The sequence below is a fragment of the Brienomyrus brachyistius genome, chromosome 18 (genome assembly GCF_023856365.1).
Source record: "Brienomyrus brachyistius isolate T26 chromosome 18, BBRACH_0.4, whole genome shotgun sequence".
NCBI lineage: Eukaryota > Metazoa > Chordata > Actinopteri > Osteoglossiformes > Mormyridae > Brienomyrus > Brienomyrus brachyistius.
Genome location: NC_064550.1, coordinates 3,639,575 through 3,665,266, shown reverse-complemented (window position 1 = coordinate 3,665,266; position 25,692 = coordinate 3,639,575). Strand labels below are relative to the sequence as shown.

The 25,692-nt window shown below is 40.4% G+C and overlaps 2 protein-coding genes and 1 non-coding gene across 7 annotated transcripts; all 3 read left to right on the top strand.

Moving 5' to 3' along the window:
- Nucleotides 1–344: 344 nt before the first annotated feature.
- Nucleotides 345–9,890, top strand: LOC125712716 (nascent polypeptide-associated complex subunit alpha). Of its 5 annotated transcripts, none has more exons than XM_048983085.1 (11): nt 346–746; nt 1,807–1,878; nt 4,321–4,359; nt 4,834–5,589; nt 5,638–6,384; nt 7,979–8,064; nt 8,339–8,416; nt 8,642–8,788; nt 9,131–9,259; nt 9,407–9,529; nt 9,616–9,890. In XM_048983085.1, exons 2-11 carry the CDS (start codon nt 1,809–1,811, stop codon nt 9,628–9,630), a joined length of 2,190 nt encoding a protein of 729 aa, XP_048839042.1. In that variant the 5' UTR covers nt 346–746; nt 1,807–1,808; the 3' UTR covers nt 9,631–9,890. The 5 variants fall into 5 exon arrangements, with proteins under 5 accessions (XP_048839041.1, XP_048839042.1, XP_048839043.1 ...); XM_048983086.1 differs by having other exon boundaries at nt 347–746; nt 4,834–5,919; nt 6,001–6,384; XM_048983087.1 differs by having other exon boundaries at nt 349–746; nt 4,834–5,838; nt 6,001–6,384.
- On the top strand, nt 8,868–8,946 carry LOC125713546 (small nucleolar RNA SNORD59). The gene has a single exon (XR_007383624.1). It is a non-coding gene; the product is annotated as a small nucleolar RNA SNORD59 (small nucleolar RNA).
- Nucleotides 9,891–15,149: 5,259 nt separating the features above from the next.
- Nucleotides 15,150–23,510, top strand: LOC125713285 (prostaglandin E synthase 3-like). Its single transcript, XM_048984287.1, has 8 exons — nt 15,150–15,400; nt 16,622–16,735; nt 18,397–18,466; nt 18,581–18,679; nt 19,916–20,005; nt 20,107–20,163; nt 21,344–21,371; nt 21,458–23,510. Coding segments are annotated over exons 1-8 (480 nt in total). The 5' UTR covers nt 15,150–15,398; the 3' UTR covers nt 21,478–23,510.
- The last annotated feature ends 2,182 nt before the right edge of the window (nt 23,511–25,692 follow it).

Below are 25,692 nucleotides of genomic sequence, written 5' to 3'. Positions count from 1 at the left end.
GGAGCATTCTTTGCGGACATGCCGTTGCTTTGACGATGTTTTCGGCATCTCCAATATTACTTAAGAAGCTTCCAGTAGAAATGCATAAACAATACATACACTTGAAAGATGTAAGTGAAAATCCGCAATAGGTGATGTTCAAACTGAGACCAAAAATTCTGTCAGCTAAATCCAGTAGCAATTACCTACTAAATTGCAGTAGGTAATTACGAAGTGCGTCTCCCATAATCTCCCGTTAACAGCTTCATGGCTGGACGAATTCAGTTGGATGATTTATAGTATTTAAATTGATAACGCATTAGTTGCCACGGCGATTTGGTGACGCTCAGCCTAATTTCGGTTTGGGGAACGGAAGCTAAACAGGGAAACCTATCATCGAGACCCTTCATCGATTTAGTTCACCTCTCTCCAGCCCGACCTAAGACGGTGCTTGAAGGGTAAACGTCACTTACCCAGTCCATCGTAACTGACTGGAAATTAGCATAATATCAAGTCAAATTACATCTTAGCATCTGTTTCGGTTTCGGCCTCAGACTTATTTATTTTTCTCTCGACTTGAATGCAATAATCCGCGTTGAAAGCGTCATCTGGCCATAAACCAACCAGATTCGGGAAAAGCTAGTTTAGTGTCACGTGGACATATGACCCGGAAGAAGAAGTTATGTTCCGCTAGGTAGTGATATCCATTCCTGTGGGCGTGCGGCGGACCTCTTTTTCAGCCATCTTGGATCTGAAACTTTGTCACAGTAAGTGTTGCTGTTACTAATCCGCAATCATCTAACATGTACTAGCTTGATTAAGTGTTTTTTGTATATTTCAGGAAACTATGTGTTACTGGGAGGCAATTTTGTGTCTTATTTTTGTGATCTGTGCGATTTCTTTAAAATTCCGCTTCATAATAGAGTTCTGGTTCAAAATGGGGATGGTGCTCTCAGTACTGTTTAGATTTAATGTTAAAATCAGCACATGTCGATATTATTTGGGTAGGCCGTATGGTGTGCTTCCAACATTATAGAGGCTCATGAGTAATACGTTTTTAGACACATTAAACTATTGTTTTTCCAAAAATCGTCAGTGTTCTTCAGGTGTTGCAACCGTAGCTGAGTTGTAACACGATCGCGGCCAGCTAGCTTTGTGGTAATGGCAGGTACCTTAAGTAACTCTCACTGTAAATTATAGCCGTAAAATAAACACATTTTGGCGTGCCAAAACAATTGTCGGTAGTTGTTTATGTTTGCTATGAAGTTATAAAGTTTGATGTTCGATACACTCTCTCCCTAGCCCTTTTATGAAGTTAATGGTCACATGTTCCACATGTCTGTGGGTAGGGACACGAACTAAAGAAGCAGGCGTGTGCGTCTGTGGCCATGTTGGTCTCTATTTGGTTTAAAAAGGAAAATGCTAGCAATCATTCAAATAAGCATTATAATATATGAGTATTTCTCATAGTAGCGACATTTGTAACTATCTTGGAAGGTAGCCGTTTCAGTTCAGTGTATAATGTTAGATACTTGGGCCTATGATGTTTTGATGCAGCCCACAATATGATAGCAGACTGCTTTAATGGTAATAGTATCATAGGTTATCTAACTTTGTTTTGATCGTTCGTTCTGCTTACCGCGTGTATGAATATTACAAGTTGTGTTGCTTAGTATATTTTTAGTACATTTTTCCCAGGGTGTCTTGGTATAACTCTTATTGCAGTGAACATAAAATCCAGTTGTTGGGATGTGCTTCGGTTCATATTTCTAGTGAAACAGATTTGCAGTATGAATATAATCTTTGTTTATGCTGTCATGTTTTCAGAAATGCCCAGTGAAGCTACAGAAACTGTTCCAACCACTGAGCAGGAGATGCAGCAGCCCCAGGCAGAGACAGGTTAGTATGGCTGTGCATGTGTCCACAAATGCATGGATATGCTCCAGTTGGAATGGGAGTTCTGAGTTGTTACTGCAGTGTAATTTGTCATTGCTCACCCTAATTGCTTGTGTGTTGAATAAATACCCCTTTACCTGAAATATTCACGTGTGTATGTGTTGTAATGCAAGACAAAACACCCATGTGGCTCAATACTTTCAGCTGATGAGACTGGATCTGATTTTTTTTTCCTTGCAATGCAAAATTAATGTGCTTGGTTTGTTTCTCTCCAATAAAAGAACTACTTCTAACACATTTTTATTTTGGCTCCCTTCAGCTGTTCCCTCATACATGCCCATGCTAAAATATTGTGGTTATTACAGGTGAATCTCACATAGAGCCTAATGTTTTGGTGCCTCTGCTTGGATTTTGTGTTTTAAAACATTTTTGCTAGATTCTTGTATTTTAAAAAGGAAGCACTGGAGAAAAGCCTTGATCAGTACTATCAAAGCTGATGGATGTTTTTTATGACATTCAGTAGTTGGCTGTGTATTTTCTGTGAAATGGCACTAATTTATAGTGAACAAGGACATTTATTTTTATCGTTAAACAGGTGTTTTGAAGGACATTTAATAGCATTACTTTTCTGCAGTTCAAAATTTAATCCCGCTTGGTTTCTTAAAGGTCATTTTATCTGAAATACCTATTGCTTCCTGGGTTGTACATCTAAGTCAATTTAATTTCTACCTTTTTAATATGTTTTTTCATACTTATGTCTATTGAATTGGAGTTCCATATTCTTTATTCAGTAGTTAAGGTCAAGGTTCAGTTTTCTCAGTGATGGCTTCTGAGAAAGGTTCACTTAAACCAATGGAGGGCACTGCTTGGTGTGTCCTGGGGACGCCACCCCTCGCAACAAGTTTTTTTGTACTCATTTCCGTAACATGTAAGTGGAAGCCTGAGGACAGAAACGTGTTGTCTGTCAGACTTTACTGTTGTGCCTTGATATAAAATGATTTGTTCAGTACATCATGTTTGAAGCCATTACATGAGTGTAATATGAGCCTGGGGTCGTCTCCCCTCCCCCCCCCAAAAGCTTTGGCAAGATGCGATCCACTGCTGTCTGCAGTTGTTGGAGTCCACCTAAAATGAGGCACGCTTGGAATCAAACAAGCATTGTGCTTCATGTGTAGTTACAGCATTTAGAGTTGCACAATATAGTCTTGTAAGTCCTTGGCACACATTAGACGTATTGTGCTTGAATGTTGGATTGAGACCCGTGGCTGTCAGAGGTTTACTGGTTCTCCCTCCTTAAAGCTGTTGTTGCACACAGCCTCGCGCATTTTATATTTCAGCGCTATCAGCCCTCTTGTGGTCATAGCATGTTTTCAGTGTCTGAAGTCCCATTGTAGGCCAGGACATATTTCTAGGCTAGCATGATAAAGAGCAGTCGTTCTCAACCTTTTTTTTCCCCAATCCGACGACTCCCTATTTGACAGTGGGCTCTAAAATCAGAAACTTAACAACCCCTAAACATGTACTTACCTTAAAATGACGATCTTTAGTTATGAGCCTTCAAAAAGTAAAACAAATATTGCGAGTTCTGATATTTTTCACAATGTTTTAAAATGAAATGAACCAAGTGCTTCCTCACTTTTCCCTCCATCAGGCTCCTTGTGAGAGACTAAATGTATGGTTCGATTTTAGCTGTCAGTTCTAGGATTCTGTGTAATGTCACGACTGAAGCTCTCACTCTGTTCATAACCAGGAAAGAATACTGTTGGTTTTTAAATCTTTAATAAAGCCCCAATTTTAACGCTACATAAGCATGAGTGATGTCTGACATAGCATCAGTTCACCTTGATGGCAGAATGGATTTATCGTACTTTTGTTTCTTGAAGCAGTTGCTAATACTGAAATGGTGATCGCCACTCGTACAATGGCATATTGCTAAAATGGCATCAGTCCTTTCATGTGATGTATTCAGCCGTCTATTGTTCAGGCCGATTTTGTAAATATTGTTCTAGCGATTTATTCATTTACTTGTGACAATGATTTGTTTGTTCTGTCAGCTATTTTGTTTTTAAATCACATTTCGTGACGTGAATGAGCAGCTATTATGTAGGGTTTACGTTATTTAGCGAACGTTTTTATCCCGGGATAATGTTGCTAGGGAGCAGGCATTTCTCCGTGTCTACGTTGTGCTGTTGGGCTGTTCTGTAATTTTTACTGTTACAGAAAATGTCGTTCCACAGATGTCTTGGGTCTGCGTAGCTGCAGTTTGTGCTAAGTGCATGTGCCTGTGTTCTGAAATGGTCACTAATTTGTTTAAGTGTGTGTGGCATGTCAGCAGCTTACATTTTTGGATATTTTTGTCTAACTTTTAATTTTGACATGCCTGAGTGATCCTTGTCGTGCTTTATTAAATTCTCCATTATAATGTTGTGAATTCTCCAAATTTAGCGCTGGCTGCTCCTGCTGTGGTCACTGGAGAGAAGTCAGGTAGAGAAGAGATTTCAATGCTGACGTTTTTGCTCTGCTGTTCACCTCTGTGTCTTTGTGCCTCGTTGAAGCTGAGCTGTCCACTTTACTTAGTTAAGAAGGCACTTTGTTCCGTGTGATTATTAAACTTCGGAAGGAAAATTACTGCGATTTTTCCAGGGGAAGAAAATTGAGATATCCAGATCTAACTGACCAATCTGTTAGTGTGAAATGAAGCTTTGACACTTTGTTCTGGTATTTGGTAGCTTGTTTTGTTTCTGTGCCGTATTAGATATCTGGCTTAAACCCTCCAAGGATACATTTATTGTGTAGTTACTAACAGATAGCAGTTCCCATAAAATTGCACCAATTTATATCAGAGGTATTTTTATCCTGTAAAGCATGTTTATTAGCAGCTCTAGATGTTTCTTTGTGCTCTATTTGTGATGTTATAGCACTCTTATCAAAAGTACAATTGAATTCCTTTTTCTCCAGCTACTCCTGCTGATTCCAAGAAACTTTCCTCTGCTAGTGCTGTAGCCACACCTAAAGCTAAAGAAGCTAAGAGTGGCTCCAAGCCGTCTTCACACTCCTCCTCTGTCTCCAAGCCCATGCCTGTCACCAGCAAGCCCTCATCTTCATTTGCTTCCGACGACTCTTCCACCTCTCCCAAGCTGTCATCCTCTGATGCTCCTGAAGTGTCCCCCCCTACTCTCTCTACCACTATGCACTCTCCTTTAGTGTCTCCAACTGGTTCTCCTGCTTCTGGTACAGGAACTGCTTCCATCCCTCAGCCCAAAGTCATGAAGACGAGTGGGAAGGGAAAGGCTAAAGGCGGCACTGTGCTGGGGGCTAAGACGGTGAAGCCTATTGAAAAGGCTCAGTTGTCTGGCTCAGCTAATGTCATACTTCCTACTTCTCAGGCTCCTGCAGTCATGCCTGAGGAGGTGCAAGCCAGTCTCCCAGCTTCTGTAAAGCCAGCTAAAATCGACATCCCTATACCAACTTCTGGTCCAACAGTAGATAAAATTTCCTCTCCCATTTCTGGCTCTGCATCAGCTCCCATCAGTAACCTCCCAGTAGCTGTTGCTTGTCAGTCACTGGAGAATTCTCCATCTGTTGCTCAGTCTCTCCCAACTTCTGTGTCTAAATCTGACCCCTTGCTCTCCTCTAAGAGTGCTGCTGACCCTGTAGCTGTAGAGGTGACCCCTCAGGCTCCTACCCAGGCTCCTACCCAGGCTCCTACCCAGCCTCCTACCCAGCCTCCTACCCAGCCTCCTACCCAGCCTCCTACCCAGCCTCCTACCGACACCAAGGCCCTTGGCGTTCCTAAAGCTACCAGTGAAACCCAGAGAGTAGAGCCAGTATTGTCACCTCTGGCTGACACTGTTAATTCAAAGGAGTGTCAAGCTGTTCCAGGTGCCCTTCCCTCCTCCAGGAAGCCAGCTAAGGCTACCCCGGTTATGGCCATGCCCCTTCCTGCTTCTGATGCTGTTCCAGGTGCCCTTCCCTCCTCCGGGAAGCCAACTAAGGCTACCCCGGTTATGGCCATGCCCCTTCCTGCTTCTGATGCTGTTCCAGGTGCCCTTCCCTCCTCCGGGAAGCCAACTAAGGCTACCCCGGTTATGGCCATGCCCCTTCCTGTTTCTGATGCTGTTCCAGGTGCCCTTCCTTCCTCCGGGAAGCCAACTAAGGCTACCCCAGTTATGGCCATGCCCCTTCCTGCTTCTGATGCTGTTCCAGTCCCCCCTGTTACTGATAAGTCTCCAAAACCCTCTCTGTCTTCGTCTGATGCAGAGAGAACTCAGTCTGCCAGTGTTTTGCCTCTTGCACCCCCCTCTGCATCTGCGAACCTCCCAGTACCTAGTGCTAAATCAGCTGTTCAACCTCCTGTGATTCTGGCCCCAGAGGAAGATGATGATCTGCCCCCTCTCATTCCACCTGAGGAGAAAATCGCTTTACTCACTCCCCCTGTAGTACCCATGCCCCTCCATAAACCCCCTCCAGCTACTACCAAACTGGAGCCTGTGATCAAGAACGAGAAGGGTATCTGACTTTTATTTTTTTGCCTGCTAATTTGGAGTGATTTCCGGGGTGGTCATGTAGTGTTGTAGACGGTGGAAGGCAAAGGCCAGATACTGCAAGCTAATTTTACTGGATTTGGTCAGCACGTGACACAATTATCCAGTGCAGCGTGACTTTGGTCCATTGTGCTGGAACACCTTACTCATAAAAGCATTGATTGAAAAGCTGTTATGCTTTTCTTTGACTGCTAATGAAATGGAAAGAGAGCACACCTTCATTCAGGTGTATTTTGTGAACGTTATGCAGGGCTCCAGACTGCCACCAAAATAGTTGCATCCGTGTGAGTGCATGTTAATCATTAGGGTGGTTTGCTCCGGCACGGATACTGCGGTTTTTCTTCACTTTTGCTAGCACCAGTACTACCACTGGCAAAGTTAGTCTGGAGCCCCGATTATATGAAGTGTTTATTTCACAGTGAATTTTGTTATTCCTGCGATCTGGTTGTTTTAGGTTTCCAAGTTGTAATGTTTCTCTTTGCCTTCTGCTTTTCACTGTGTGTGTGTGTGATTGCTAAGCACTTGGTACAGGAGGGGATTTATTCTGCATGGGTGAAATTCTGAAATTTTGAGGACTTGCATTAACTCTGTGTGAGAATATTTCTTCCGGTATAAATTGCATGTTTAGTTGTGTAACGGTTCTGAAACGGAGACCGAAACTGCAATACAAACGTTCATGATCTCATTTGACGGTTCTCGAAGACAGAACCACAATCCCATCCTTCTGTGCAATCTGGGATCTGTTAAATGAGTTTTGTAACAGTAATTTTTTCATTTCACAAAAAACAGTATACCATGTGTAAATATTTAAATTTATTCTCTATAAAGACAGGGCCCGCTGTTTGTTTTAGTTATACGCATTTCACCTAGGCCTACTTTAGATACATATGCAGTTGGACAATAGGCTCTCTTGGCCCAATACGGATCATGGGGCCTGTGGGGAAAAGCTAGGCTAATTTCAGTAGCTCAACACTGGTAATAACCCTAAGAGCCTCTGGACTTCTAAGTTAGCAGTGAGGGAACATCTCAGTTATCCAGTGGGTATTTTTGTTTACGCTCTTATTTTATGTGACGCTAAATTACCCTTACTATGTTCTTTAGTGGTCCAAATTGTTGGTGATTAATGTCACTGAAATTAACCCCCCACCCCAAAATAAGAGGTATGCCTTAAGCTGCTTGCCTCCTTTTTCTTCCTGCATCTATAGATATTTTTTTGGCAGCATGAAGCTCCAGAAACGTACTGTGAAGGGTTTTTTTTCTTTTTCTGATGAGCTGAAGAGGAAGCTGGACATTTTTTGTCGCAGATATCTGGCCATTTTGCGCCTAATGTGCATATTTTGTGGAGAACTTTTGTATTGTGACTAGTGTTTTCATATGTTGGCTTTACTCACCTGTGTGTTCAGAACGGCTGCTTATTAGATTACCCTTGATAATCCTTTGCCTGAATAAGGGTTTTATATTTATCCTTGCTGAAGGATGTATTGGCACCTTTATTTCTACAAATACTAAACATTTGCCGGTGTGTTTGCTGATTTTCACACCCCCCCCCCTCCCCGCAGGGTCTGGTACGGAGTCCGACAGTGATGAGTCTGTACCAGATCTTGAGGAGGCCGACTCTGCACAAGTGCAGTCTCAACAGGCACAGGTATGAATTGGCAATGCAAAAATTATTCTTGACTTTGAGTTTTGTGTGAAGTACTTTTGAAATGCACTGTTTTGACCCACGTACAGTGTGTCTGCTATAGTCGTCATGGCAAGTAAGGTAGCATGATGTGTTAAGTAATTCTTGTGATCACCTTACTACCTTTATTGATATACCAATGACACTTTGTGGTTACTGATTGCGTGTTTCTTCTCAGTCTGGGTTGCTTCATTTTATACAACGTAGTGAATTCCGTGTCTTTCCATGTGGCCATTAGCTTGCAGCAGCTGCAGAAATCGATGAGGAGCCAGTAAGCAAAGCCAAACAGAGCAGAAGTGAAAAGAAGGCGCGGAAGGTAAGGCGCTTAAGCGTGTCTGATTTGAGTTAGTTGGGTGTTTTTAGGTGTTAGGTGAACAGACTTCAGTTTTCCTTCTGTGAATGATTAACAGCATGACTTCTATGCATGATAAAGCCAAACCTTTTGCAGTAGTTGCACCTGTATCTGTTAAACGTAATTAACTGCAGAGCGTTTTGTGCCGGGAGTTTGCTTTGGGTGGTCACTCGATATGGCACTTTTCAGGCGATGTCCAAGCTGGGTCTTCGTCAGGTGACGGGAGTCACCAGGGTCACAATCCGAAAGTCAAAGAACATCTTGTTTGTCATCACCAAGCCAGACGTCTACAAGAGTCCGGCGTCTGACACGTACATAGTTTTTGGTGAGGCTAAGGTAGGTCTGACGACAATATTCAGCATGCTAGTATTGTCTATTAGGTGGGTTGTCAGCTTGTTTTAGACTAAACTTCAGTCCTCCTATGATGATCAAAATAGTTTGACTTTCGTTCTTCTGAAGTTTTCTGAATGAAGCCAATCTTTTTCCTGAGGAGGAACGTTCATTTACTCCAAATTGTCTCGGAAGGTTTTTGCACATTGTATTTACTTTTAACTGTGTGTATCGGACAATGGAGTCGCTCATTGAATTGTGTGTTTAGTTGATTATATATACTGAAACTCTTTTAGAATGGAGAACTTGTATTATCCTGTTATGAGCACATTTATTTTCCCGTTGCAGATTGAGGATCTTTCGCAGCAAGCTCAGCTGGCAGCAGCAGAGAAGTTCAAGGTCCAGGGAGAGGCTGTATCAAATATCCAGGAGAACACACAGACGCCTACTGTGCAGGAAGAAAGCGAAGAGGAGGAGGTGAGACTCCTAGTGACTTTAGTTCTTTTAAGGTTTTATCTTTTGCAGTTTGTTCCATATTTTTTTTTAATTGTGCCAAAATCTATTCTGAAACATTAAATAGTGCTTAATTTAAACTGGCTGATAACATTTATTGTGATTTGGAAGGTTGACGAGACCGGGGTCGAGGTGAAGGACATTGAACTTGTGATGTCACAAGCCAACGTCTCGCGGGCAAAGGCAGTACGTGCCCTCAAGAACAACAACAATGACATCGTCAATGCCATTATGGTAAGAATTTTGAATTGTGTTCCCCAATGGACTGTGACACATTTGATGTCTGGCTTGTATGTTAATGTGCCTGTTTGTATTTTCAGGAGCTGACGATGTAAAAGACAAGCAGGCCATGGAAATGAGACGGTCAAACTGTTCATTTGATATGTTTGTACAGTTTATACCAGCGGGTGAAATAAAGCTGTGGATTGCAAAGACAGAAAATTCTTTCGGATTTTTTTTCCTGTTAATGCAGTACGGATTATGCTGTTGGAACTGGAAATGCCCCAATTGGTATTTATTGGTAATAAAGTGGCTTTTGCCCCCTTTTTGTGTACTTGATTCGAAAGTCAGGCATTAAAAGTGAATCTTCAGATCATTTGCAGAATGTCTTAAGACTATTGTTTGGTCAATTCAGTTGGTTTGAGTAGTTAAGCAGTGCCAATAAGTCATGTTATTAAAAATGTATATATAAAAGGGACCACACATGCAATGAGTGATATTTTGTGCTTAAACAATTGGGTAAGTGTCATGCTTTTGTCAGACAGACACAACAAATTTTCATAAGGCAGATTCCAAAAATATTGGCGCCCCAAATGTCAGTGTTTGGGGCCTTTCCTGTCAGTCGTCGTGAAGCTTTTGGTCACGGGTGTCGTGTCACAATTGACTTTGAAATTCCCAAAATTCAACTAAACTTTGCAGTTGAGAAACTGATCTTTGGGCTTCTCTTTCCCTTTGCATTCTCCTCACTGTATGTGATGTGTCTCCTGGTATATTTTCAAGAGCTCCCGGCTTTTCAAATGTTTTTATTATGACCCTGATTGCTTACTGGAAATTTCAATTGAATACCTATTTTTTTTTTGTAGCCATTCCCCCAATCTGTGCAGCTCATCTTTTTTTTCTCATTTGAGTTGAGCTCTCTGGTTTTACCCATGTTAAGCGAGACCCTTTTGTCATCCATTATCTGTTACCTCATATTTATACCCCAGTGAAACAGGAAACCACTGTAAACAGTTTCTAGGCACCAAAACGTTTTTCGCCAAAGATGCAAATTGCTTTAGTCTTAACAGCACTCCAAAACATTTAAGGAATATTAGAATCATTGCATGTATTATCTTTGGTAATGTTTTTATTCATTTTTTTTGAAGGGTGCCATATTAATATGGAGTGTAATTTTTTAGGTGGGTTGCCCCAAAATTGAAGCAGCACCACACAGTGATGGCAAAGGATGAAAGCAGATGACAAGACACATGCTCAAAGGTTCCTGGATATATGGCTTTACCACTCATGCTGAGCACATAAATCCGCAAGATCGTTAGACTGCTATTTATCCTTTGTAAGAGGAAGATCAGGCCTTTTCTCTATCCGTATGCTGCTTACTTTCATGCCCTGGCCCTTGTTACCCCATGACTTTACTACTAAGAACTTATTGGTGGGGCTGTCAGCATGTGCTGTCAGACCACTGCAGATGATTCAAAACGCAGCAGCACAGCCCTGCCTGTCTGCACACCAGCTCCCTTTTGGCACTTGCATCAAGTTCAAGTCCTTGGTGCTGACTTACCGGTCCATTAATGGAAAGGCACCCATCTAAAGGCTCTTTAAGACTTGTGTCCCATTTCACTCCCTTTAATCAGCAAACTAAAGACACTTGGATCTCCCGCACCATATGAGAAGTGTCGCTCCAGACCAAGGTTAATATAGTTGAAAGCTAAAATTAGGAGTGAAGAAAACTACAATGAACAATGTAACACAAACTAAAATGAAACAGCAATGCTGGCGAAATCAGTTCATTTTCATTCCCCCCCTTGATTTGCACTATGGTTGTGGGTTGAAATTTACGCTACCTCGTACCACTCGTAAACCATGTTGTCGTGGGGTTTCCTCCGGGTACTCCGGTTTCCTCCCACAGTCCAAAGACATGCTGAGGCTAATTGGAGTTGCTAAATTGCCCATAGGTTTGCGTATGCCCTGTGATGGGCTGGCCCCCCATCCTGGGTTGTTCCCTGTCTCGTGTCCATTGGTTGCGGGATATGACACCAGTACTAAATGGAAATCATTTACCAAGCTTTGTTTTATGGTTTCCCGTTGGATTAATGCTTATTAATTATACTTATTTCTTTGTATACCTATTGTCAAGGTTAAAACAGGACTGGTGGCAAATTACTGTTAGAATCATTGACACATAGAGTGTTTAGTGAAATGTTATTGATTTTGTTATTTTGCGTGTTTTGGGAGTTTTCGAAAATGAGGTATTAAAATTTGTTTCAGCATTTCCTTAACACATTCTACAATAACTGATTGCTTTACTTAAATGTTTATAGGAATAATTCCTTACTCTAACCACTACTCCCCTGGGGGTTTTCGCTGGGGGACACTCCGGTAGACTTAACTTTCTCCAGAAGTGCCAAATCCCATCAAGCGTGCGCTTATTGTAATCAGGAAATTGGAGCATCAATAACCCAGGTCCTTCATGGCTATAAGAACCTCAGGTCTCAATCTGAGGCGAGCCATCTAGGTAGCAGCATGGAATGTCTTATCTCTCCATCATAGTGACCAACTTCCTCTGCTGTTGGAGGAGCTTCATGAACTCTGCACTTCAGTGGTAGAGCCCTCAGGTACGCAGACCCAGAAGTGGCCAGATCTCTGTAGATGGGTACACCTGTTATTGGTCTGCCAGTTAAAATTCCCAAGAGATACTAAATCAATCCCTCAAATGTACACACAGTTTAGTTTTTTGTGATCCCTAGGGGTGGTGAATATGGACATAGAATTTTATTGGGATATATCATGGTATTTGTGCGATAGCGATATTTAATGCGATACTGTTATGTGTCACTTTTGGATTTCTCTTTTCAGTAACAGCACACATTCTTGCACAAGTTCATACAAATTGTACATAAACATTATATTCTCTGAACTTAATTTTTTTTTCAGTTTGCAGACTATGGGCCCTATTTTCCACCTACTGAAAGTACAACGGATAGTGGTTTTACTAGTTTCATAGCAGCGCATTGGTCATTTTCACGCCAGGCTGCACGTCGCCAAAATAGCAAATGATTTTGCTTTCTGCTGGTAGGAATTTTTTTTTTTTTTTTTTTTTTTTTTTTTTTTTTTTTTTTTTTTAAATGAGATGTGGCCAGTGTCATTGTCGGCGTGTAATTGTGCCTTTCACTAACAAAAACCAGATCTAATGTCAGGGGCACATTGTTAAATGGTATTTAAGGGGCACATTTTAGATGTGGGTGCATGACGCTCATTATTGGCACAGGTATGCGCTGGAGGTGCAGTAATGGATTTTTATTTTATTATATTTAATTTATATGTGTTTTATTATACAGTACATCTGTTTTTTTAAGGTAATCACTCTGTTTAATGAAATGCCAAAAGAAAGAATATAAAAGAATATATTTTAAAAACTCCTGTGCTTAAATCTTAAATACAAATGTAAACTGTGTACAAGAGCATATAAACATTACATTACATTTAGTCTATCTTGACCACAGGTCCGTTATCAAAAAGTAGTACAATACTGAAAATAAGGCGCAGTGCTAATGATAAATTTTGCTGAGTGGGGCAAGTATTACCTGCCTCCTACCTGTCAATGGGTGGCTCTTGGTTTGCATCTTCATTTTGCAATGCCCCTTTTATATAAGCACACATAGGCAAACCTGGAGTATAATCTCATCTCATTGTTTTTACTCACAGGGTGGGGGAAATGCATGTTTTTGTCAATCACACACTATATGGACAAACATATTGGGACACCTGGCCATTACACCTGCAGGAACTTTTTGACATCCCATTCTAAATCCGTAGGTATCAATATTGAGTTGGCCCACCCTTTGCAACTATAACAGCTGCCACTGATCTGGGAAGGTTTTCCACAAGATTTTGGAGTGTGTCTGTGGGAATTTTTGTTCATTCACCCAGAAGAACATTTGTGAGATCAGGCACTGGTGCTGGAGGTGAAGGTCTGGCTCGCAATCTCCATTCTGGTTCATCCATAAGATGTCTCATGGGGCTGAGGTCAGGGCTTTATGCGGGCCGTTCAAGTTCTTCCACACTTAACTCTCCCAACTATGTCTTTATGAACCTTGCTTTGTCTACGTTGGCAAAGTCATACTGGAACAGAAAAAGAAATTTCCCCAAACTGTTCCCACAAAGTTGGAAGCGTAGAATTGTCCAAAATGTCTTGGTATGATAAAGAGTTAAGAGTTCCATTCACTGGAACCCCATACCATTATCCCTCCTCCAACAAATTTTATAGATAGAACAATGGAGTCAGGCAGATAATGTTCTCCTGGCATTTGCCAAACCCAGGCTCGTCCATCAGACTACCAGGCAGAGAAGCTTAATTTGTAACTCCATAACACGTTACCACTGCTCCAGAGTCCAGTGTGCTTTGCAGTACTCCATCTGATACTTGGCATTACACATGATGATGTGAGGCTTGCATGTAGCTGCTCGGCCATAGAAGCCCATTCCATGAAGCTCCTGGCACACAGTTTTTATGCTGGGGTTAATGCCAGAGGGAGTTTGGAATTCTGTAGTCATTGAGTCAACAGAGCGTTGGCGACTTTAACGCACTGTGTGCCTCGACACTCAGTGACCCCTCTCTGTTACTTTACGTGGTCTGCCACTTCATGGCTGAGTTTCTGTTGTTCCTAAATGCTACTACTTTGCATCAATACAACTTACAGTTGACTGTGGAATATCCAGCAGGGAAGAAATTTCATGAACTGACATCGCAAAGCTAGAATCCTATGACAGTACCACACTTAAATTCACTGAGCTCTTCAAAACGACCGATTCTTTCACAAGTGTTTGTAAACCTGACTGTAGGGCTAAGGGCTTGATTTTATACACCTGTGGCAAAGGATCAGGATGAAACATCTAAATTCAATGGTGTGTCCCAATACTTTTGTCTATATAGTGTTACTGTCTGTCAGTTTAGTGAACAGAAAAACATGTGCCCCCCCCCCCAATTTGAGAGAGATTAATTAGTTCATGGAAGGCAACTTAGTCAAGGAGGGTAAAAGGGCAATGGCTTGGGTAGCTGTAGCCACCCCTCTCTGCACATGGCAGGTGGTCACACCAGATATGAATATAATATGGAGATTTTTCCACAACCCGTCTGATATTTCAAGTTATCTGTGACAAAGAGAGCCTAATGAATACATTTCAGTTGATAGATCTAGATTTTTTTCTGTCATAAAATTTTAACTCTAAGTTTAGAACTAGTAGAGACGGAGAGTAAAGCAGGGGCAAATCTAGGATTTGACCATTGGGGGAGGGAGCTTACCCCACAATAGGGTTGCCACTTTCAGCAGGGACCCCCAGCTACAAAATTAGTACGAAAAATGTACTAATTGCTAAATGGACTTACACTTTTTCAGGGGGGCTGATAGAAAAAAATAGGGTGGGTGAAGCCCATATAAATAGCGTCTGCAATTCTGTTACATATAGTCACAGAATGTTTCAATAACCAATTGCCCTATATACTGCAATTATTCAGTGTTAGCTAATTCAGTTAAGTCTAGTCAAAATGTAACAAAACTCAGTTAAGATAGCTAGCCTAAACGTTGATACCTGTAAACTGCTGTGTTGCAATGTATGAGCGGGGGCGCGCAAAAGTGTGGAGTTTCTCCCTGAATGAGACCAAAAAGAAGCTCTAGAAACGTCCAGCTCGAGGTTGCCTCCTGCTGCTGCTGCGTCACAGCATTGAAACGAGGAGGGCAGACGCGCGAGTCTCTGAACGAGATTAGCTACGGATATTTTGTTTGTTTTGCTGATATATCTCACCGTTTTACGAAATACGGAAAATCACACGGAACGGTGCTCCAGGGAAATACGGGGATCGGGGAGCTAAGAATAAGATAGTTACGAGATGTAAGTTTTCGGTGGAGAATATGAGTGCAAACGCGGTGAGCGGTTTCATCGTTCGTCAGCGCTTGTTTTGTTTTATTGGTGATGCTTAATGTTTATTAAACATTTGGTTCCCAAGCTGTGTGTTACATGTGTCAGTAGCAGATAATACGTGCACGCTAGTAGTTAGCGCAGAGGTACAGATAGTAGTAGACTGTGCTAGGCCTCCTGTCCTATCGTGGTTAGCTAGCTAGTTCTATATACGTCTCTCGGCAGTTTAATACGCTAATTAATCGACATATTGCCGTTCATCACATTACTGCTTTTCCCTACTTTTTTGTTTTACCAGTGAAGTTGCATAGTTGTGTAAGAGTTGTAGAAATAGCACGTTCTGTCCCTAGATAGCAGTTTACGGGTGCATCTTTTTAATATACTTCTTTTTTTATACACAAGCACACACAAGTATTTTCACGTGCATTGGCGCAATTGCGAAGCCATTGATATTTTATAAAATCTGCTGGTGAACTCTAGTACAGTTCCGTTAAACCAAAAGTCATCTTAAGGCTAAACTAATGAATGAACGCCCCCCCCCCTTTTGCAGTTGATGCAGGGAGAACGAAAGTGGAAGAATGAGAGACTAAGCGAACCGAGCAGTCAAGTAGCGTTCAGGACGGCTTTGGAACTAAGATAACCTAAATGCCCGTCCAAGTGTAGCATTGTCGACAGTTTTTACACTGCTTTTTATTAGTTAACGAGAAGTGTGTACTCATTGCCACTGATAACAGCGGTTTTTATGGCCTACTCCATTTAGAAAGCTTTTTATTCCCTAAGACCGCTTTTAATGGTTCTGTGTTTAATTGCATTTATAGTTTAATTTGGTATTCTGAAGTGACTTCTTATAAGCTTTTAGTATTTTTGTTTAAAGCAAACGAGATCAATCCACTGACAAGCTTTTAACAATGCCATTTAACATTATCTTTCATTAAATCCAAAGTACAAGAATATCAATAAACAATCTGATGTAGCTGATTTAATACAGGTAGATGTTGCCTGAATATCCTGCAGATAGTGATGTTGCTAAATGGATTTATCTGAAATGCTATCTGTGTTTTTTTTTTGAAAATGTAGACACTGACAAATGATCACAAGTGTAGTGTTTCATTACTTTAGCTGTTCCAGGGTCTCATAATATTTTGTTTTGAAAGGTTCCTGTAATGTTTTCACATGCTTTTCTTCTCTCAACAGGCTGCCAGCAACTACGAAGTGGTATGATAGGCGGGACTGTGTTGTTATTGAGTTTTGTGTCGAAGACAGTAAAGATGTCAAGGTGAAATTTGAGAAATCAAAGGTGAATTTTATGTAAGTAAGAAATCCCTCCTCACACAAGATTGCAACTAATGTTTTTAAATATTGAACATTTTTCGCTGTCTGGTATAATTGTACACAAACATACAAAGCTCCTAGCTTTATGATGGTTCAATTTAAGATATTTTGACTTTGCTGTTATAGCAATGCACTTCCATTAGTTGACGTTAAATTTTGATCCGTTTCCAGACTAGCTGTGTTAATCCACCCAGTCACATTTCCAATCTCTGTTGCGATTGTGAGCGTAAACATCTCATCAGTGATGGGAATAGTACTCAGTTTTCATACTTAAAAGTACATATGTGAAAGTAAAATGTTACTCAATTCATCCCGTAAGAGCGTACTCGCACTTGGCCCGGCTGCCTTGTATCATGCCCAAGCACGAGTGCCCCTCCTCTCCACTTCTCCCGCTGGCCTGTGCTCACATTGCACTTAACAATCCTGACCTGAGCATGCTCGTCATCATTGTGCAACCTTTTTGTGTTGAAGAAAGCAAGAAGGAGAATGCTGTCATACAACAGAATGGAATTCATGATTAACGTCCTAATTTTGTGGCTCATTTTGGAGTCGCTTTGGTCACGGTGACAGATTTATCAAGCATGCAATGCAGCTATTTTTATTTCTGCTGCACCAGTAAACGAATAATAGTCCCACATTTTAGCAAAAATCACATTGTACAGACTAGTGTTGCTTGGGATACCAGTACTGAAAAGGTACCCTGGTCCTCGTTTTTTTGAAAGCTGTTTATTACATTTCTTTAGTACCAGTACTTATTACCCTACTGCAGACATCACTAACCAGCGAATCAGAACCATGTACTCTCTGTCTGAACCACTGCCTTATGTCAGAATTACACGCATCACTAAAATGTCAGCTAGTTAAATATGATCTCAGAACTGGACCATGGAAGAAGGTGTTTTGGTTTAATGAGAGGCGTTTTCTGTTATGTCTTGTGGTTGACCAGGTGAGTGTGCATCATTTACCTGGGGAAGAGATGGTACCTGGATGCATGTACCACATACATAAACATTGTTGCAGGCCAAGTACACCCCTTCATGGCAACGGTATTCCCTGGTGACAGTGGCCTTATTCAGCAGGATAATGCACCCTGTCACAATACTCACCCTGCATCTAGAACATGTTAGGTTTTGCAGGTTTTTGCTGTAACCCTGTAGAACTGCATTCCATTTCTGTATCCCGAAACTAAAAATTTAGTACGCTAAATATTTGGAAACATGCAGCAATGCACAGGAAACGGAACGATGCAAAACTGGCCCAATGAAAGCCTAACACGCTTCATAGCCTAAATTGACAAAGAGGAAACCTGTGCAGAAATTATGTATGGAAGAGAAATAGGGCTGAAGATAGACCCAAATGTAATATATCCAACACTCATGCTAACAATTAGCTTTTTGTGTAGCGTTTACCCTTATCAAGGTCCAGAAGAAGACAAGATGAAATTTGTTAATCCTACAGAGGGAAATTTCATTGTTACTAGTTAAATGGTAAATGGTACTGGTTACTTCACTCCAATACTGAGCCTGTAAAGTTTTTGGGTGCTTCCAGACTTTTGACTCACCCCGTGTCTCCATTGCCATGAAATACATCATTTGAACCAGTAATTGTAATCAGTAACTTGTTTTTCTTCTGTTAAGCTGTCTTGGTGGAACAGATGGACACAAACATCAAAATGAGATTGACCTTTTTGAAGTTATTGATCCAAATGTAAGCGTCCCTCTATATTTTCCTTGCATGAAGACTATTTTTTATTTTTTTTTGCATGGACATGTAGTTAAACACATAAAAGTAACAGTTTGCCATGTCCCAATTTTCATACAGGAATCCAAGCACAAACGGACGGATAGATCTGTACTGTGTTATTTACGAAAAGTTGAATCTGGGAAGTCCTGGCCAAGGTTAACAAAAGACAAGGCAAAAGTAAGCCTTAAATATTTTTTTGTGTGTGTGTGCGGCAATTTATTTCTTTTACAAAAAGTATGAGTTCTGTCATCTGAAGGATAGCCAACATTTAAGAGATTTAAGAGAGGTACATACTGTTCAATTAATCTACTTGAGTTCTTTGAGGAAGCTACTAGAGAAGTTGATCACAAAACAGCCTATCATTTGATGGGAAGTAGCAGTTAGTTATTAGAGGCACAGTGTCACAGTGGGCCTGAGCTCATAGTGGGGTACCACAGGGTTCAGTTTTAGGACCACAATTGTTCCTAATTTACATTAATGATATTGACAGCAATACATACAGTAAACTGGTTAAATTTGCAGACGACACTAAGGTGGGTGGTGTAGCCGATACTGAACTACCAGCACAGAGGCTACAACGGGATCTTGATTTAATTAGCGACTGGGCTGATACCTGAAATTTACCTGAAAAAACTTAGGTAATCCATGCAGGGAGCAGAAATATAAAGTACAGATATTTTATGGGTTCCACTGAAATAAAGGTAGATGACTATGAGAAAGACCTTGGAGCATGTTGATACTTCCATGTCCCACTCTCACCAGTGTGGGGAAGCAATTAAAAAGGCCAATAGGATGTTGTGTTACATCTCTAGGTGTGTGGAGTTTAAGCTAAGGGAGGTAATGCTAAAATTATACAGTTCCTTGGTAAGTCCCCAAGTAGAATATTGTGTGCATGTGTGGTTACCATACGTTAAGAAGGACATTGCTGCCTTGGAAAGGGAGCAACTTAGGGCTCCAAGAATGATTCTTGGTCTTAGAGGAATGTCCTATGAGGAAAGGTTAGCTGAGCTGTATCTGTTCAGCATCATGCAAATGAGACTAAGGGGGGGACATGTACCATGTATATGAAATTCTAACAGGTCTGGATGCTGTTCAGCCAAATGGCTATTTCAGTATTAGTTTAAATACTAGAACTTGTGGCCATTGGTGGAAATTAGTGGGAGAACATTTTAAAATGGATTTGAGAAAGCACTTCTTTTGGAATAGTTTTCCCGTTAGTGTAGTGCAAGCTAAAACCATGGGTTCCTTTAAATCTGATCTAGATAAAATTTTTACAACTCTGAGCTATTAGTTGAGTTTTCCCCAAACGAGCTTGATAGGCCGAATGGACTCCTCGCGTTTGTAAATTTCTTATGTTCTTATCACATGTACCATTTGGAGATGCCATCATGAAATCGTGTTCATATTCTGCAGCTAAATTGGCTTGGTGTTGATTTTAATAACTGGAAGGACTGGGAAGATGATTCAGATGAAGAACTTTCTAGTTTTGACCGTTTCTCAGAGGTTAGTGGATCTTCAGGTGTTCCTAAAACTTCATCTGTAATATGTTACTGTCCCTGAAGTGGCTGAAATGGAACCACCTTTGGATATGTTTGTTTTTGCAGATGATGAACAACATGGGGGGGGAAGACGAACTGCCCGATGTGGATGGTGCAGATGAAGTAAGATTTGGACAAAGTAATAAATCAGCAGGCATGTTTATAAGCAGGGATGCACATAACTGGTATGCAAGTACGCATTCGCCATATAAAGCAATGCATGGGTGATGTCTTGCCATAGCAGTGAAAATGCATATTTATCTGCATTTACCTTGTATTGATAAAAAGTTGCTGTGCATTTAAACCTTTTTTTACGGCTAATGCATACTTCATTTGTGGTAAAAAGGTTAAAATGTGCAGTGATTTCCTGTCATGTCAGCACAATTGCACATAAAGAGTAGCGGCAAAAATGCACAATTGAGGAGAGATTGCTGGGCACATCGCTTTGCATGTGAATGCGTACTTGTGTACCAGTTATGCACATCCCTGTTTATGTATGAAATTGGCTACCTGCTTAATAATCAGTACAGGGTTATACTTGCCCCTCCATGATGTAGCCATTAATATGCAGTGCAGCTCTGTTAAAAATAGAATTTGAGGGTGAATATACTTGGCGGCTATCTTTATAGATATGTCTGCCTAGTACTAAGTAGGGCACTGTCTCCAAAATTGCTTCAACAGATTGCGTTTGGAGATGCCTTTCTGCACATCACTATTGTACTGATGTCATTTTTTTCTTGTTAGTTTACAAATCACTTTCTTCTTATCTCTGATAAAATGTTATATGCAACAGAACTGCTGCTAACTGGATTTTTTTTGGATACAAGCATTCCCAGTAGAGGTACTGTAATACTTGGAAATTGCAGAAAGGTAGCTGGTTCTGAGATGCTGGAACCAGATCAGTCCCTGACAATGATGTCACAGATCGCGTATCTTAGCTGTTCCAGTGCTTGAATTGTAGCGCTGGACAATATATTGATAGGACATCATATTGAGATTATGAACGTTCATATCATCAATTTGAATGATGTATCATTGATATACATCCTGAGTATTGTGGTACAGATTAAACACTTGTGTTTTTTGCATAATTATCTGTTATTGGCAAAATTTATTATACCTCTCACATGCACCAAAACTACCAGTAAAACAATTTGGTCATCAAAATCAGAAAAACTTAAACCCACCTGACATATGTTACTGTCAATGAATTTTAGAATATCACCATAAATTTTGATACTGTGAAAATCACTGCTAATACTCATGTCTATTGTTAAAATTATAATTAATTTGTGATTCACAGGATGAATATGTGGACAGTGATGATGAAAGTAAGTTTCATCGATTCATTTTCAAAATCTCTGTTCATCCTGTTCTCATTTAAACATGTTTATTAAGCACTGTTATTTTCCCACAGAAATGCCTGACCTTGAATGAAGATGGGATTCCTTATTACTGCTGGAAGAATTTTTTTATCTGAAGAACAAACTATAGGCAAAAGCTAGTAAACCATTGCACTTTTTAGAAGTTTACAGCAGTCGTAAAATAGCTTCACCGAGTGTGGATATGCAAACCTATACAACCCTGTCTTTGGCCATTGACAGTTCAGTGCTTTATTGTTAATCTGCAAGGACTGTTTCCAGGATGTCCATCAACCAAAAAGCACCAGTTTTGATGAAACAAAAAGACAGATTAGTCTGAAGCTGAGTTATCCATAAATTAAGCCTCACCCCCTGTGTAGTAGTGACACAATGGCAGCAGCAAGCATTATAGTCTTTAGTAAACTGTTAATTTTCTAAACTGATTTTTTTTTTTTGTAACGTTCACTCTATGTTTCCAGTAATTGCAGCTGTGAAGCAGGTTTTTAAGTATTTTTTTCCTGCTTTTGTTAAGTTACAAATAGTCTTCTGAGAAATGTTAGTATTTCACTATTTTGGTATTTAAAGTGAATTGGTATTACTTTTAGGGGAGATGTTTGCAGTCTTTCATGATAAACGCCTTTCACAGTTGCGTTTATGACAGGCTATTTATTTTGCTTTTTTGTAACTTTTTTAAAACATGACATTTTTAGTTACATTTTATTACTCAAGGAAAAACAGGGGGGGTATCCCATCAATATCGCTAAACTAATCTGTGCTTAACTGAATTAGCTTGTTTTGAATTAGTGTTGATTCCCACTGAAATGTCAAGCCATTCTATGAAAACAAATTGGCCACAACTTGTTCATGTTAACTCAAGCCATGATTGTTGAAGCCCTTGTCGTGCATTTATGCAGCCCTGAACCGACGATTGTCGATATGAACAGTGATATCACAAAAAGAAGGCGAAACGAGAGCAGTGATCAATCCCCACAGGCAAGCAAACGCTGCTTATGTAGATATGTGGATTACAAGGATGTAATCGCAGGAAATAAGGTAACACTACTATTAATAAGGCAAGTGAGGTGACATGGAAAGATTCCAGCTAAATGTGTAAGTAGCTGTTCCTGTCACTGAACTGGTGAAGCGAAATTCATGAAATTCAGAAATGCATATAGCACAGGTAAAATGTTACGGACTTTTTCATTGAGTGCTATAGTAAAAGAACAATATACAATCATATTTCATACTAAGTCGCATCCTGTGCTTGGTGGTCTCTGAGGAGGTGGTGCCCAGATCCCCATATAGTTAATCCAACCCTTTTGGTTTTGTTGTAAAAAGGATCTTCCTCACTGATAATGCTGTATCGGCTAAATAGGCTACAGATTTTTTTCCTCCTCATCGTACGCTGACACATGTAGGTCACTTTAGAAGTGTCCCATACTATAGCAACGTCTGTCCTATTTTCTAAAATAATCATGACAGGTCAACACGCGTGTGTGGAGCGTGTGCTTCGACGTCGAGTCAAAATAGGGGGGAAAAAACTGCCGGTTTTACGGGATTTCGTTTCTGCCGGGTGGGACTCATTTGCCACAAAGCTAGACTATGTTTGGAGTTGACCTGCTACAAAGCTGCTACTTAATATAATGATATTGATCAAAATAAACCAGGCTTTTCATTTTGCGATCTTGAAGGAATAAACCCCAGGTATGAAGAAAGTAATTCCACAGGTAAACAAAGTGGTGCACAAATGCAAAAAGAAACCTGATATTTGTGTGACCCATGAACAACTTCAAATTTTTTGAATTTGCTGTACTTTTTTTTGTCAATCTTAAAGTAGAAGGAAATTAAAACAAGTAATTTTACTCTGGACTTTAGTTTGACAGGTGCAGTGTTTTTGTCTTTCTAATAAAATGTAAATATATTTGCTTTCATGCACTATGCCCGTTTTAAAATGGTCTTTCAGCTTGTGTGTGAGGGCATTGTTACATTATATAACAATATGGAAGAAGTTTAAAAAAAAAAACAATTGATTAAAGGGGTATCAGCCCTTTTACAGAGCTAACCGAAACTCTTGGGACACGTGTTTAATTAAAAAATGTGGCAAATTTATTGGTTTCAATACAGAAGTTCATTGACAAATATTGTCTAACATATCTGCAGATATCTTCCCGACAAACATTTTCTTTTTATTAGGTGCCATAATTGTCTTGACTGACTTAGTTCTGTTTTTTGCCCTCCAGCTATTATTTGCAGTTGTTGTCATTGACTCCCAAAGGGGAACTAAACACAAATGATTGGTGTTTCATGTTTTTGCAAAGGTGTTACTAATTAACAATCACCCGATGAGATTGTTTGTCGATGAACTTTATAACACTTTTAGTACAATAATTTTTAGTTTTAATTTATTGGTATGTTTTACTGAAAACTACTGGTTATTTGTAAAGTGACGTACAGCTTTGGAAAAAAAAATTGTGACCGCAGCAAAATTTTCAGTTTCACTCATTTTATGGATATGAACTTGTATAAAGTTTACTTATTACTATTATTATTATTAATTAAGCCTGATTCTTCGGTCCTGCTTCTAGGAGCCTTATATGAACTGTCCTAGCAGTGCACGTCACATCACTTAATGTTTCCCATTCTTTTTGAAGGTCACTTGAGGTCATCTTCTGATTTATGGGGCACTGCAGGAAAAGTTGATGGCCATCTCCGGCAGTAAAAAGTTGTTTCTGCCTTCTGTCTGACTGGTTTTTGGTCGTTCCCAGTGTCTCCTACTTCATCTTGTTCTTGTGTATTGTAGCAATAGAAACTCTGAGACAGGATGCAGCCTCCCTCACTGTGTACCCTTCTGCCAGCAGATCCAGGATTAAACCAGGATTAAAAATAGATTTTAAAAAAATATAAAGTGGTCTGTTAATTTTTTCCAGAGCTGTATATTTTTCTAAACGAATGAATAATGATTTTTGTTATAAAACCAATAAGGTTGCAATATCTTTACCAAATTAAGCAAGCATCCTAAGACTGCAGTGTGAGCACTGTATGATGTAATTCAGGTATTTCTAAAATGTATGTGCGTCTGCCTCCATCCCTCCCTTCCTCAGGCTCTCATATCTTCTACTGTGCTGGGCAGTGGATTAGTATTTTCCCCAGGTATAGCCTCCATACACCTGCATACTGCTTAAAGTCAATCATCTAAATTCCAATCACAGATTAAATTCAACATTTACTCACCTCTAGGAACCACATATTAGTACACATGTTGCGCTGAAAGAAATATTTTACAATGGTGAGAATAATGTCTCATAATTGCTTAATTGCAGTTGAATTTGTACGTATAATGTATGTATAATGCATTTTAGATAAACAGCCTGAAGCCATTTAATAATGAAGGCAGGACTCAGCAGCCAGACACAAGGAAGATCCGAGTCTGATAACTGGAATTCTGCACGTCACCCTGAGCCATACCCCTTGTTGTTCCCCTAGAGATTTCATGTCCACGCACCTTGAGGTATGATAGCAACGCCCTTTGAGGTACCATTGGAATGCCCCTTGTTCCCCTGGAGACTCGATGTCCACACCTCTTGAGGCATGATATGAATGCCCTTTCAGGTTGCCCTGGAGACTCCATGTCCACGTCCCTTGAAGCATGATAGGAGGGCCTTTTCAGGTTCCCCTGGAGATTTCATGGCCGCACTTCTTGAGGCACCATGGGAACACTTATTAAGGTTCCCCTGAAGATTTCCCTTGAGCTCTGCAATGAGCACCACTTCAATTCTGATGAAATTGTATAATGAATTGGCCCTGCTCTTGACTGACCTACAGTACAAAATCACGCTGTTCCTGTCCGTCTTGACTGACAACACTTGGATTTTTGGCAACAGGAATGTACCACTGAAAACTGGCTAACAGATAAGGGAAATCCCAGCCTAGATTGAGTTCCATTCTTATTTAAGTTGTGGCTGGTATTAACTGACTGTCAAGACCCTACTGTGGATGTACACAGAACAGAAGCAGTTCAGTTCTTTTAAAGGCTGTCAGGATCAGTTCCTGCTGTCTGTTGTTTCCCCATTTCGCCAGCAGATGTTGCTGGCTGTCCCATTCCTTTCTGTGTTTGGTATCTGTCACAGTCCCTAGCGAGTTCCCCTACTCAGGCTGCTGTGTGGCTGAATGGGCTGAGTGTGCGCCTGAGAACCAAGCTGTTGGACATTTTGAATTTTGGTTTTCCCCTTGTTGGCCATGCTGTTCATGTATTTCTGTATTTTAATTTTATGAAAATTTGTGCATTTACATA

Coding starts and splice junctions, on each gene's coding strand:
- LOC125712716 (XM_048983084.1), top strand. CDS start 1,809: ATGCCCAGTGAAGCTACAGAAACTGTTCCAACCACTGAGCAGGAGATG. Junction 8,417..8,641: donor GTGAAAAGAAGGCGCGGAAG/GTAAGGCGCTTA, acceptor GGCACTTTTCAG/GCGATGTCCAAGCTGGGTCT. Junction 9,260..9,406: donor AAGAAAGCGAAGAGGAGGAG/GTGAGACTCCTA, acceptor GTGATTTGGAAG/GTTGACGAGACCGGGGTCGA.
- LOC125713285 (XM_048984287.1), top strand. Junction 18,680..19,915: donor TAACAAAAGACAAGGCAAAA/GTAAGCCTTAAA, acceptor CATATTCTGCAG/CTAAATTGGCTTGGTGTTGA. Junction 21,372..21,457: donor TGTGGACAGTGATGATGAAA/GTAAGTTTCATC, acceptor ATTTTCCCACAG/AAATGCCTGACCTTGAATGA.